This window comes from Folsomia candida, unplaced genomic scaffold (assembly GCF_002217175.1).
Source record: "Folsomia candida strain VU population unplaced genomic scaffold, ASM221717v1 Fcan01_Sc003, whole genome shotgun sequence".
In the NCBI taxonomy this organism is placed as follows: domain Eukaryota; kingdom Metazoa; phylum Arthropoda; class Collembola; order Entomobryomorpha; family Isotomidae; genus Folsomia; species Folsomia candida.
The window spans coordinates 14,130,699-14,144,937 of NW_019091195.1; the positions used below are offsets into that span (position 1 = coordinate 14,130,699).

The 14,239-nt window shown below is 35.4% G+C and overlaps 2 protein-coding genes across 4 annotated transcripts; one reads left to right on the top strand and one right to left on the bottom strand.

Moving 5' to 3' along the window:
• Positions 1 to 144: 144 nt before the first annotated feature.
• Positions 145 to 5,156, top strand: LOC110845811 (sorting nexin-17). The gene is made up of 12 exons (XM_022092323.2): positions 145 to 1,612; positions 1,704 to 1,896; positions 1,999 to 2,177; positions 2,240 to 2,330; positions 2,405 to 2,462; positions 2,524 to 2,559; positions 2,674 to 2,753; positions 2,837 to 2,919; positions 2,993 to 3,184; positions 3,272 to 3,340; positions 3,414 to 3,530; positions 3,598 to 5,156. The coding sequence occupies exons 1-12, from the start codon at positions 1,556 to 1,558 to the stop codon at positions 3,955 to 3,957; spliced, it is 1,515 nt and encodes a 504-aa protein (XP_021948015.1). The 5' UTR covers positions 145 to 1,555; the 3' UTR covers positions 3,958 to 5,156.
• On the bottom strand, positions 4,715 to 13,540 carry LOC110845810 (gamma-aminobutyric acid receptor subunit rho-2). Of its 3 annotated transcripts, none has more exons than XM_022092322.2 (18): positions 13,319 to 13,540; positions 12,741 to 12,807; positions 12,403 to 12,661; positions 11,313 to 11,512; positions 10,097 to 10,164; positions 8,726 to 8,864; positions 8,440 to 8,530; positions 8,062 to 8,101; positions 7,975 to 7,994; positions 7,892 to 7,914; positions 7,413 to 7,547; positions 6,851 to 6,982; positions 6,695 to 6,761; positions 6,580 to 6,605; positions 6,433 to 6,458; positions 6,299 to 6,351; positions 6,034 to 6,154; positions 4,715 to 5,909 (listed from the first exon to the last, which is right to left on the bottom strand). In XM_022092322.2, exons 3-18 carry the CDS (start codon positions 12,429 to 12,431, stop codon positions 5,529 to 5,531), a joined length of 1,551 nt encoding a protein of 516 aa, XP_021948014.1. In that variant the 5' UTR covers positions 12,432 to 12,661; positions 12,741 to 12,807; positions 13,319 to 13,540; the 3' UTR covers positions 4,715 to 5,528. The 3 variants fall into 3 exon arrangements, with proteins under 3 accessions (XP_021948014.1, XP_035706312.1, XP_035706313.1); XM_035850419.1 differs by having other exon boundaries at positions 12,408 to 12,661; positions 13,319 to 13,537; XM_035850420.1 differs by lacking the exons at positions 11,313 to 11,512; positions 12,403 to 12,661; positions 12,741 to 12,807; positions 13,319 to 13,540 and adding an exon at positions 10,720 to 10,798.
• Between the last annotated feature and the right edge of the window lie 699 nt (positions 13,541 to 14,239).

Here is a 14,239-nt window from a genome sequence, read left to right on the forward strand (position 1 = left end):
ACATAATGTATCTTTGCATTTTCTGTTTCAACTCGCAATTCCAGTTGTTGAGACTGCAGAGAGAAATGGATCCTACCTAAATCTCGGTATCTCTAATGCAACTGTTCCCGTTCTATCGTACCAACTTATTTGCTGAGCAAGCAGATTTACACTCACTTTCTTCTCCACTTTGCCTTCTTCTTCTACCCACCTACTCAAAATCTGCAAAAATAAAAGCTTTTGTTGCACTGCTTCACAGCCGACGACAGTCCAAAAGAAGCACGAACTCTTTTTCTCGCACTTGATTTAACAAAAGTAAAAGGTTTGCTTGGCTGTCTTAGGCTGTTTCGTAATTTTAGCCAATTGCAGATTTATTTCTCTCTTCTAACCTAACTCCTAATTCATCAATTAAATAAATTAACGTAAACGGCACACATTTAGAGAGAGAGAAACAAGATAAATAAATAAAATGCATCATTTCATTAAGCAAAGGTCTTTAAACCTCGTTAAACCTCAGCAGATATAAGAAAAATGTGTGGGTGGATGTCTTTGTATACATTACACAAAAAACAAGTGACTTTAACCTGAATGTGTGCCGACCTCGTCTGTCTTGCAATATTTTTTACAAAAAATTGATTTGTGTGTGCCATAAAAATTATAGAATTACTTAGTTGCTGCATTTAATATTCTATATAGGATTAATTGTGTTGCTTGATACGATTTCAAATAATTTGACAAGAATTTAAAGATGACTTCAAAATAAACTGACATTCCACATTTTCTTCAGTGGTGATAAGCTAAAGTTTGTATGCCATTCACACTTATCCATTCAGTAACGAATTTCTGTACTTCAGAGGAGATGCTGACTTGGAATGAAAGTAGGAACAGAAAAAGTGACAAGCAGGCTGACTGATTAGTAGTTAACAGTCTTATCATGTGTATAAATTATTAGTAATCCGTACCAAAATGTGAGAGTTCAGATCAGAATACGAATAATATTTCACACATACTATTCAACTCGTAGCATTCAATTTATCAGGCAGTATTAACTTTCTTGACACTTTGGAGAAGTCTTATTGTATTGTGACTAAACAAAAGCGTACGCAACTCTCGGACGGTGGATACCATTGATTATTGTTGTTATTAATTATGCATTAAAGATTATTGAGGATTTGTATTATGTTCCCCAAATGTCATTATAAAAATGTGATATTGATAAAGATGTAAGCATAGTATAGTTTCATCCTACATATTTGTATTGTTCTGCATAACAAACCGTGAGAAAATTAAATTTGCATGAGAAACTTTTGACATTATTATTCTGTAGGCAACTTAGATTATTGTGCCAACTAGACCATAAGGGAAGTAATAGACTTTACTAAATACAACGTTTTTATAGGTGAACTATAGGAGGAGCAGTGCAATTGTTTGATAATATTGACTGTTGTACACAAAAATTATTATAATAGTATATAGTTAACTATACTACTTAATCTTATTATAACTAAAAAATGTAACGGGAAAACAATTTTTCTGCTCAAATTGAACTTATACTTTGTGATCGGTAATTCTGAAAATGCATTTTTCCATACCGGACAGTGTGGAAGTGCGGGGAGGCGATACCTCATACTTGGTGAGTATTTTTATAAGCTAGGGATCTGGTTGGACGATTTAAATCATCTATTATTTAAAAAATAAAAATAATACATAACAAAATGTTGCAGATTTACAACCTGTACGTCAATGGCAACTTTCACTGCTCACTCCGCTACCGTCAATTTCTTGGTCTTCACGAGCAGTTGCGGAAGGAGGTGGGGACCGGAAATCTGCCTGCTTTTCCCCCAAAGAAGTTCCTCTCTCTCACTTCCGGTCAGCTAGAGGAGCGGAGATGCAGGATAGAGAAATATATTCAGACTGGTAACGTTGACTTGATCCACCCACCTAATAAATATCTCTGCTGGTCTCGTGATATATATAAATCCCTCGCAGTAAATACATGTAATTTCATAAAATTCACAGCTAGTCAAAACCAGGACGTTGCCAAATCGGAATTATTTACGGGCTTCCTACGATTGGCACAACATGAAACCAGCGCCGAACCAGTTTCTAAAAGGTCACTGGATGTGTATCTTCCAAACGGGCATCAAATGATGAATGTCGATGTGTGGAACAATGCATCAACTTCCGTCTTATTAAAGGTGGCTAATGTACGCTTGTTTAATATCGTTATATTCATACTAATTTCGTACCATGTTATCAGATTGTGGCTGAAGAATTGAAGCTGCGAGAAGATTTTACAGAATACTTTGGATTATACATTAATCGGAAAGAACCAGATGGAACATGGATAGGTATTTATTTAAACTGTTAAGATATAATAATGGATGATCATTCTTACACAGGTATTATTTTACCTGCATTTCAGTTGTTAGAAAGTTGGAGGAATATGAATCACCTTGTATATCAATTAAATGGTTGAACAGGTGAAGCATGTTTTTATATCTGAATTGTATGGACCTGGTTTATTGTGAAGCTTTTTTACAGGTTGAACGAGGACCATCGAATCGTTCTTCGGAAATGGTAAGATGAATTGTCTAATAGATAATAGATTTTCTAAGATTTTCGAGGAATAAGAATTATATTTTGAAAGAATGTGTAACAATAGAAGGTTAACTAATTATGGAATTTTTTCAGTTCATGGGACCTGAGTGTTGATAACATGATAGTCGAAGATGCAGTTGGGCTTTTTCTCATTTATGTACAAACTGTGGCAGGTGATTAAATAATATAGTACAGCATAAATTTCTTCATTTTTCCCAAGCGAAATCTGAGTAAAATTTCGTAATATAAAATTTAGATATAGAGAATGGGTGGATCATGGTTCCGAGAGAGATTTTAAAGCAGCTCACTTCCTTCCAGTCCAAAGGGAATAAAAAAGATGTATGATTTTTGTTAACTTTTATAAAACAGTCATAATCATATGTATATTAACATATTTAATCTGATATCATAGTATGTAATGACTGCAAGAAGACTGAGATTTTATGGATATTTCAAATTTCCGTACTGTCATATTGAAAGTCCGCTCATGAACGAAATTACAGTTTACGTTGGAAATAAGGAATTAGTTGTGGTTACACCACGAAGAGAAGAGATCGTGTATAAAATATCCCGTATGAAATGCTGGCGAATCACTTTACATCATGTAAGTGGATATGACAGACAATAACATGTTTTTGTAATGTGCATTTTTAATAAATGACAAGTTAATTAAATGTTTTTGTTTCTTTAGGAAATTGGTGGGGGAATGAAGGCAGAGATGTCTTTCGAATATTTGTTATCGAAAGATAAATTAGAATGGGTTAGTTTTACACATCTCTTCTTCAATTTCTTCTGATGTTTGTGGGATATTTTAGTTGCTCTCTTGCTTTCAGGTCACCATTGCTTCCGAATTATCCGTAATTATGGCTCTATGTCTCAAGGAAATGGTAGCAGATTTTGTTGCTCATGACCTGGCTAAGCAGCACCCACAAAACCCATCCCATATCGGGGTAGGTACCAATCAGAAATTAGAATGCAGGAATAAGTAAATATAAGAAATATAATATTCCGTAATAGGTTCAATCTGTGAGATCAATGCTGTACTTCATTCGTCGGGATGGTGAGACTGTTCCACTAAACGAGGATATCATACTCGGAAAACCATTTAGTAATGGAAATAGATCAACTGCCAGCGGATCTTCAAATTCCAGTCCCACAATTTCTACCAACGGTCGCGCGTCGTCTTCTAATCCCAGCACCCCAACCACCTCCCTTTCCAGAAATGGATCTTCCGATTTCCAACCCAGTATGGGGGTCACCAAACGCCGTCCTTCCTCGAGCAGTATTCGACATCATCAAAATTCAATTATTAATTCCAATGACAATCTGTTTCTAGAGAATAGTGCATTCGCTGGCATAGGGGACGACGATCTCTGAATTTTAAAACTATCTTACTGTATTAATGCTTATCATCTCATCTTAATTTATATACAACATATATTACTGCTGCCCAACCCACATCGCAAATCGATCACACACACACACACAAATGAAAATACATTTTTTAATACACGGTTCATTTAGCAAGCATTTAACTGAATAATTCAAACTCATTGAAATCGATCGGATTTCTTCCCGAGTAATTTTCTCATAAAATAAGAAAGGTTGATCAATTACCCAGCAGGTTCTAATAATTAAAGCTTTCAAGTGGAAGCACTGTAACTTTTTAATTTGCGTGCAGCACAATACAATGCAGTATCACTTTGAGAACTATCACTTAGTAGCCACGTGCGTATACATACAGAGGAACCTAAATATTTTAGATTGATGTTTATGTACTTTTGACAGGAATTTCAATTGGATATTGTATTTCCTTTTGCAACCCTTAATGTGTTAGGTATGTTCATGAAATTGTATGTAAAAATGAAGTTGGGACACAGGAAGTGAAAGCAGTATTGAATTACGTGCACTTTTCAAGAAATATCCAAAAATTGTAATTGTAATTGGTTGATTTTATCTTAAAGACTTGTTATTTTCGTCTTAATGTATAAACATACGAGTTGAAATGATTTTTGTTTTCGCAACTACAAATAACTTGAAGGTATATAGACTTTTGATATATGGTGGTGGAGAATCCATTTGGAGCTCAATAGAAAAAGAGTATGTATGTAGATTTCGCAATACTTTCTCAATATTCGCATTCTCATTATTGTTTATTTATTACAAAGTCATATTCAACATCGACATTTCTCTTTAAATTAAATATTCCAAAATAAGTCGATCCACTACTATATAAATATGCCCAACATTTCGGTAATCAAATTTGGGCTCACAATCATTCGACCCATTTAAATATATAGTGACGCATATAGCCAAAAAATATACAAAAGATAATCTAACGATACATATATATATCCTGCGCAAAATTTGCGATAAAGTCTCATTTTATGGCATCACACTACGTACTCTAACAACTACATACGAAGAATAACTTTTTACCGCACAAAAACAATGACCTCTACATATATATGTATAACTTATACAGTATGCAACATGTAAATGTGATGCACTACTGTTGGATGTGTTTTTTGTTACATAAATCTTTACCTGTTTAAATAAATGATTCCTGTTAATAAGATGTTATTTGTTCTCTCGTTTCTTACTTTATGCAGTAATTCATTTTTAGCTTTAACGTCGATATATGCAAGTCTGTCAACATAATATTTAGTAATGGTATAATTACTCTAATTAGCTTAATTAAGTATTATTTCGATTCAGTCTCCGGTGGCTAACCGGTTGACTCAATCTTTTAAAATTCTATTCAGCAAGGTAGAATTGGTTGTACTACTGCATACATAAAAATGCAGATGAGCCAAGATTAAAACAATGACTGATGCTATTTATTAAAATAAATATGACGCCATTGAATGGGTCGCCACCTCAAGAAATGATACTCTTTCTTCGACCGAAGAAATTATTAGATCGTCAACCGTGATGTGAGCTTATTGTTAAAGAGCATGATAGACGGTGGAGGACTTGCGATGGTCATAGTAGTTGGCACTTTCGATAAGCCAAGGCCAGTAAATGAAATTAAAGACTATGAAAAGTGAGGGTATCACGATGGATGTGAATTTCTCAATTTTCTTTGCAGCCAGCTCATACTTGCTCAAAGCCCTCTCCGTGGACGAAATAATGGGGTGTGGCACAGACACTGGTGGGGGTGGGGCTGGAAGTGGAGGTGGTGGTTGTGATGGTGGTGGTGGAGGCACGGGCTTTGCTGGCACTGGCGTGGGGTCCGGTGGCGTGGGTCCATTCGTCTCTGGAGGGGACCTCCTTCGCACGTCTCCTCCCACCCCATTGCTCTGAGACGACTCGTACTGCTTGATGTGCTGTAAACCATGACCATTCAAGTCGTATTATTGTGCTGATTTTTTTACTTTATGGGCATCTATTGGTATGTATGCAATAATTGCAATATGCTATAATTGTGTTGTAGTAAAGGTATTTATATACCTGCAGACTTGGAAATTCTCCGTAGGTCCGATAACCAATCATTGGTTGAGTCCCGTTTTGAGTGAGGGCAGCAACGGTGCTGCTAATCTTTGGTGGTGGCTTAGTCTTCTTTGATCGCAACCTATGTCCATCCATACAGAAAAATGTAATTGTCCGCATAATCATATCAAATTCCCGTGCAGGGCAAATTCAGAGTATTGATTGAGCATATTTACTACTATTTAAAAGTATTATTTATAATATTTCCCAATGCCAAACGACTCACTTTAATAAAACTGTGTACTCAACAAGTGTAAGGAAAACGAATATAATGCAGACCTGAAAGACAATAAGGACTGGTTAAACTGGAAAATCGAACATAATTATATTAAATATTTTTCTAGAAATATATGTACTCACCACCATCCAGATATCGAGAGCCTTGACTTTTTTTTCGAACGTTTCAACAAAGTGATGACGTGAAGAAATATTTTTGAAAAATACAAAAAATTAGAAACACATCTTTTCATTCTATTACATTTAGTAAGCAAGTTTTTACTCTGTTACCGTATGACACGTTCGGTGTGTTTTGCCTGTAAAATTTACAAATTGCTCAAACTTTTTGCCCAATTTTTGTAATTCATCCTAGAAATTGCGATCATTTAAATAAAAGCAGACTAACCGCACGGCGGAGAACATTGCTGTTAATGTCAGGAGAGTAGTCATGCACAGGGCCATTCTTCCGGGAACTATTTAATTAACAAATGGAATTATTAATGCGGTTATAAATAAGTTCATACGACAAAATATCTACAATTTTAGCAATCGCAATATGTACCAGACTCAGGAGGCACCAAGAAGCTCAGCCAACTTACAATGATGAAAAGTGTGCTTGGTAAGTAGGTTTGGATGAGATGATAACTTAATTTTCTTCTGAGAAGAATTGTGAATCGAATTCCCGAATACGATCCTGCAAACATGTCAAGCAAAATAAATGATGTGAGGCGAATTTCTTGATGTAATGAAACTACACAAAATACATCAACAGCAAAATTGGCTTTCCTTGAATTCTCTTTGTTCTCACTACATATACTCAAGTTTTAAACGTAGCCTAACGCCTGTATACCACACACGGACACAGAAGAGAAGCTCCAACCAAATACCGTGTAGGTGTCATCGAACGATTAGCAAATTCTTGACAAAACGCCACGCCGTCACGTTACGTTGTATATGTGCATAATCTCTGGCGTGGCTGATCATTAGTACAAATGATGCATTGTTTGACACCAGCTCGTAACGAAGATGATGCACAGTTTGGAGAACTCGGGATTCATCAATTTTCCCCACTACAATTCCATTCTACCGAATGATCTCAATTTTTGAATGAGTCTTAAACCGACCTGATGAAGTGTTGACCATAAAATTTTGGGTTGTGTCCAAAGCCACGTCAAAATTTGGAAGTTCTAAGAAGTCCACCAATAGTGCTCCTTTTCCTTCACGCCAATCCAGTGCCATAATCTGACTCGAATACGCATCTGTCAGAAGGAGCAACAGAATGAACGAATATTTTCATTTATAGAAATTCAATCATGGAAAAATAAGCAATATGTCACTCATCGGACTTTGCATACAACACAAATCAACTTGCAAGCATTGGCACTCGCCGAGAAAACACATTGAACATTAAGAAAAAAAGTCTCGAAAATATGTACATATTTATTGTACATAACATCGTCAGAACCAAGCAAAGTCTGATTTTGATGTGACTACGACTAGACTACTTGAAGCGAGGGCAAATAAGATCACAAATACTAGTAGCTTTAATCATATAACAATGCCAGGCGACATTTTAGTCTAAAATTTTCATTAAAAAACGTACAGCTTTTCATGTCAACATTGCACCTGAAAAAATTCAACTATGTTCAGTTATTTCCATTTTTTAGTTTTACTATTATTATTTACCGTTGGGTGTCGGCGGGATACTATAATAATTAAAAGAGTGGGAATTAACGAGACTTCAAAAAAAGTATTAAAAAGTTAAAAAATTACGAAATGAAAGTCCATTTGACAAGCCATTGTCACTGTAATCCTGAAAAAAATGAGAATTACGTAATCATGGTGGCATTTAAGTCACTGATTCATGTTTACTTTAGACTTCACTATTTATTTCATACGTATTATGTATTACATATTATTTTCTAATTTAGCTTAACGAGTTTGAAGTTCATAGTATTATAACGAGTGGAAAAAGGAATTTGTGGAATTTCTCTAATGAAGCAAAATCATTTCTATGCAAATTTTTTATATAATATTCAGACAACTGATAAGAGCCAGAAGACGCAGAAGACAAATCCGTGTCGCTTATCATAGATAAATGCATATTATTCAGCATTCACCGTTTGGAAAAAAACAAAAGAATTGAGTTACCTTGCAGAATAGCGGACGCTGCTGTCGGGGTAGACTCTTAACGAGGCTGGTTTTGTTATCAGGGCTGGTTGCTGCACTGACTTCACATGATCTGCGCACAAAATTCATTGGAAATACTTTGTTTCTGAGGTTTTAAAAAATGGTTCCTTATTTGCAATAATCATAATCATACGATGAAGATGTGTCGCATTCTTAATATTGTCAAATTGATGTGTTATTATATGTTATCTATGGAATATTTACATGCATTTTAGTCGATAATAAACAGGAATCAGGATTAACATACCTATGAAAATGTCTGGCATCCAGATAGACTCCACCAGTTTGGGGTTCAAAACTATAAACTTGTCCCCACTTCTATCTGCTAAATGCGACAATCTCGTGTCCTTCCAATAGATTCTGAGGTTCATTTCCAGACTCAATTCCTTGTTTTTAAATCAACAAAATCATACTCAACTTCAGGAAATACCAAACTAACAACATTTAACAACAGAACTAGCAAAACGGGGATAAAACAAGATGGCCTTCATTGTGTAAATAAACTTAAATTTAAAATTAGCATTCATGTTAACGTTTCTGCTGCATATGTAAAACCAGATCGTTCAACAATTACTCGCACAAGTACATACTTGCTATCATTATTGCCAACGTACATAAATGTTACTTGCGGATGTGTCCAGATTGTTCTAAAACTTTCTGGTTTCAGCTTTGAAACGAAACAGGCCTGCTAAACAACGTGCAACTGTTGTTAAAATCAGGAAGAAGAAGCAAGAGGGTAGAACAAAGAAGGTCGATAAAAAGCAAAGAATGAAGCGTTGTTAGTTCACGTACCAAATCACCTAATCCCTTGCGATGCAAATCAGTGTCAAGTTCAAGCACCGTTCAGCAGACCCAAGTTAACCATTAGTTAGTTGTTCGTTACGGGAAGCAAGGGTTCATTGTAAAAAAAGATACAAAAGTCCCAATCAACCTCAATTCAATAAGTTATCATAGAAAGCTTAATATTCAGTTCCTGTTATCTATGTCATACGAGTTGGCCTAAACAACTTTAAAAGTTATATATGCACAATTATCCGTCGTCTGGCTGGAAAACCTTTTTGATGTGGTTTAAATTATTTATGACTAAAAAATGTAAACCTAACATATTCAAAAGTTGACGACATACAGTGGTGATGGCTGTGCAGAAGCTAAAAAATTACTTTTATTTACCAAGCAATGTCAAAGCAGTCCAAAAATCTAGCTAGTATTTTTTTACTTTCACTGGATGTCTATTGATTTATTTGCTTCTAATAAAAGTTAATTTTTCAATGTCCCAAATGGTTATGAACCCTTTAAGAGCTCAAAAATGTATATGCATGAACTCATTGTTCTTTTACTTATCTCAGTTCATTTCATTTTAGCTTTTGTTTTGTGACACAAAATCTATTTTGAAGCCAAATCCTCATCGGAAATGCGTATTTGTAAAAGCATTGTAAAAACATTGACAACACATTCATTCACACAAATGCAACAGAGAATAAAAAGATTACGGGAACAAATGAAATTGTAGCCGCTTTACAAAATTAACAAAACAAATTAAACTAAAGTATTGCTGGAATACGAAATGAACATGGCACAACAAGTAAATGTTACTTTTGAACGAGACAAGAAGAATTACCTCATTCAGTTCCTTGATGTCACGAACATTCATAATTAATACGGAGAAATCTACCCCCGTCGGCTCACCTGTAACACGAATGAATATGTGTATTAATTAACAATAATGCATATTTTACAATACTTGCAACTTTAGCATTTACGCATTTTCAATCCAAGGGTCAATCAATAATAAAGATATTGCGAACCTTGTTTCTACAAACTACATCCAAATAAATTGGAAATGACTTTGATAGACAAATGCAATATTAATCAACTATATGACTTGATACCCAACAACTCAAGTAGGGATATAGGTCTGTATGCATAGCACTTATTCTAGGTCGTACATGTGTACAAGATCCATTCATTAATTGCAAACAACGTAACCTTTTTAGACGTTTTTTAGTATTGACGTTGTAAACCACCTCGATTGCTACATATTTGTCAACGGACGACTCGATGCCAATTAAGATGATTCAACATCGACAGTAATGAAGTTTTAACTATTACTGAATGACGCCCAGGTTCATGATCGAGCAACTTTATTGAATTTTCAATGCCACTGATTGCGGCTGAACTTGTAAATAAATATTTATGGGTAGTAGTATGAAGGTTTAAGCTGCAAAACCTAAAATTTATTACCTGCTGTAAATTGCAATACAATGAAGCTAATTTCTAGCCAGCAAATTGGACAATCTCAATTCAAAAGAACAATCTCGCAACTAAAGTACGCCGAATCCATAACACCTGCCACTGTTGTGTTGCATGCACAAAAACTAGCAGTCTCATCTTATAAATATGTAATACAAAAAACTTATGACTTGACATCAACGCTAATGTCTTCAAAGAACTGAACCATGCAAAAGAATAATTGAAGGTCATAAACGTTGAATCGAATAGTTGATTGCCACAGAATATATCTACCCGTGTAAACTATATGTATGTATACATCATTATGTTCATTATTGAATCCAGAGTTTTTTAAACAAGTCTAGTGTTGGTAATCCGGATTAATTCTATCCGATCGAATCTATCTATCCGGCAGTTTACTATAACATGGATCTGATCCGATCCTATCCGATTTGTGGATCACATCCATGCTATAGTATACGGTAAAATAAAAAATTCCGATCCTGCACTAGGTAGACATGTACAATGTACATACAAGTTGGAGATATATATATACATACTATACATGCATATATGCATTAGTACTTCTTTGCAATTGTACTTACTGTTGTTTGTTGGAGGTGGTTCATGAATGCTGTAATTCGAAGGAATGAGACTTTCGGCATCTTTAATGGTAGAAAATTTATCTTCGGGAGATCTGCGACTTCGAGCGTTGGTGGCATAAGCTCTCAAAGGAGAAACCACTCCATCATAGAACTCGTCATCGTCAAATGGCTCTGGAAATGCTTCACAGCTTCCAAGAAAACTAAAGCAACAAAAAATGAACAACTCATTGTCAGTATCTTTTGTGATATTGCGTGCATATTTCTTAGATATGAGAAAGAAGCCATTCATGTGAAATGCCGTACATAGTTTGTAAATCATTATACCAACAACCATGTCTCCGTACGTCTATGCAACACGGAACATCTTCACACAAAGTCTATAATGTTGATAAATTCGGTTCAGAATCAGATTTTACATGGTGTGCAACATCCAAAGGATCGATATCAACGCGTGATAAGATCAAATCTGTTTATTCACACATTGTAATCTATGTGGATTACACCTAAATTAACCATCCAAGATGTCCTTTCTCCACCCCTTCTTGCCCATCACCATCTATTTCCGATGTTTACTTATCATTATATAGATCATCATAAAGTTGAACTAATACAAGGTGAAAAATGTCATAAATAAGTACATCTGATAGTTCAACCCCCTTGAGAGAAATTCTGATCATGTTTATGGCTTGGCACTTGATTGAGGAGAGCACTGGATTGTCCAATTATAATTATTTATTGACGCCTAATCCACATCACACTCGTAGTGTCATATTCGATGCTTACACCGATTCTCCACAAAATGAACTTTCTTCTAGAACATCAGACTTCTCCCAACTGACACGCTCACACTCAAGTTTCACTACAAATTAGTGGTGTCCGTCATACGATACTAACAAGATTTGTGCTTATATCTCACCGTGGGTATGCAATTATAATACACAATCTACGTAAGTAGTTATATAATTAGCTGCAATCTTCTGTCGTTCTATTTTTCCGTAGCTTAAGCTCTTCTAAGCAGAATTCGCATTTTCATTCGATAAACTAATATGCATGTAATAATGATGATTAATTATTGGTGTAAAGTTACTACCTTACAAGCAGGAGGCTGGTGAGTATCATCTTTGTTCAAGATTTGCGTGCGTTGAAAGTTGGAGCAACGAGACCCCACTGCGAATAACACTTCTCCCCCAACGACGCACTTTACTTTCCCTCGAAGAAGTGAGAAAATCGTTTTCGAGCAGGTGACTTTGACCTGGGTCTTAATTAAATTTAGATTTGGATGTGAGACTTGGGTGAGGGATTTTTATTTTGAACGGCGAGACTTGTCTTTTCGACCATGTGAGACAGATCTGGATACAAGTAGATAAAAGTTAATTAGTTGATAGCCCGTTGAACTAGACATAGCCCAGCAACTAAGGAGTTACATACCTGTCTCGCCACCACTACGGGACCCAGACTGACTTCTCGAATGACGACTTCACCACAACTGGTAGATCTGAAATTAAAATAACATTAGATAGTTCCTTCACCAATTACTCGCATTTTCATTTCCTATTCATCACAAGAATCAAACATGACTAATTGTACCCTAGTGAAACTCATTCCAATGTAAAATATGTGGAATCACCCTTGCGTGACGGGAAATGGGGAAATTAAATGCACTCCAACTTTGCACTTTCACCCGAAATTAATAACGAGTAAGTAAAAGTCATGAGAAATGCACGTTTCATGTAGAACTTACTCGAACGAAAATATGTATGTAACCGAGAAATGAGAATGATACCTTGCATTTCGTAAATTATAAAAGTAGCTACGCATCATTTATACATTAGTCAGTACATTATGGTCGCATGTCAAATTTTGTGATGAATAGAATTGAACGGTAATCTATAATTTCTCCAAGCTGACAATTCACTTTGAAACGTCCGTAAACTTAATTTCAGGTTGAAATTTATGATAGTGCAACTAAATTTAAGTTTCCTAACATGTATTTACATTGAACTTACCGTTCGACGCAATATTTACGAATATAATTTAATACCCGTGCTTATATTAACACGTTATGTTTTATTGTCTCGATTTGTGGGGGTAGTGCTGACATTTTTTAGATTGGGGATGAGACGCTATTGGAACAAGGTGTGCGTTGTGTTTGCGAGAACCTGAGAGTCAGAACTGCTCCTATTTCGCCATGAGACAAGCCTTTAAACAACCCAGGAGTAGACCTACTCATCCAGAACGTACTACTAGCAGGCTGCCAGTAAAGAATAATACTATGCGATTTGTGTGTAGACAGCAAGCGAAATAAGCGACTTTGCAAATCTGCTTTTTTTCAGCATGTATTTGCTCAACAGTTTAACATAATGATGATTATCAAGATAAAGTAAATTAAGATGACAAATTCAAAGGTTGATACATAAAGTATACTTGGCAATGCCAAGTTGGCATACTTAGCATACGGCATAAAGTGATTTTCACTCATGTTTTCTTCAGCTAACATAATTATTTATGTGAAGACAAAGCTCCGGAAAGGGTGACGTCGACATGATAATCTTTTGTGATGTTAGATGCGCAAGTAGATTAAAGCGCATGATGAACAAAGTGGTTACCTGTCGTTTAACTATGATATAGCCTGTTCAAAACTAATATACAGACAGATCATGATTGCTAAACTAATTCCTCGATTGAACAATGTACGGAATTTCCAATTTTTAGCAGCAATGCCAATGGTTCTTGGTAGATTCACCATTTATTAGCTCGTAAATAAGTACGAAGGAAGATAAAAGTTTATTCTCATTTGAGGCAACTTGCGACATTTCTGCATCTTTCTCTCGGCGACTCGTGTGTCTTTATCTTTGGTTTTGAGGCATACTAAGAAATCAGTGCCAAAAATTAAGCACATAACAATTTACGCATTGCAATAGTTTGAG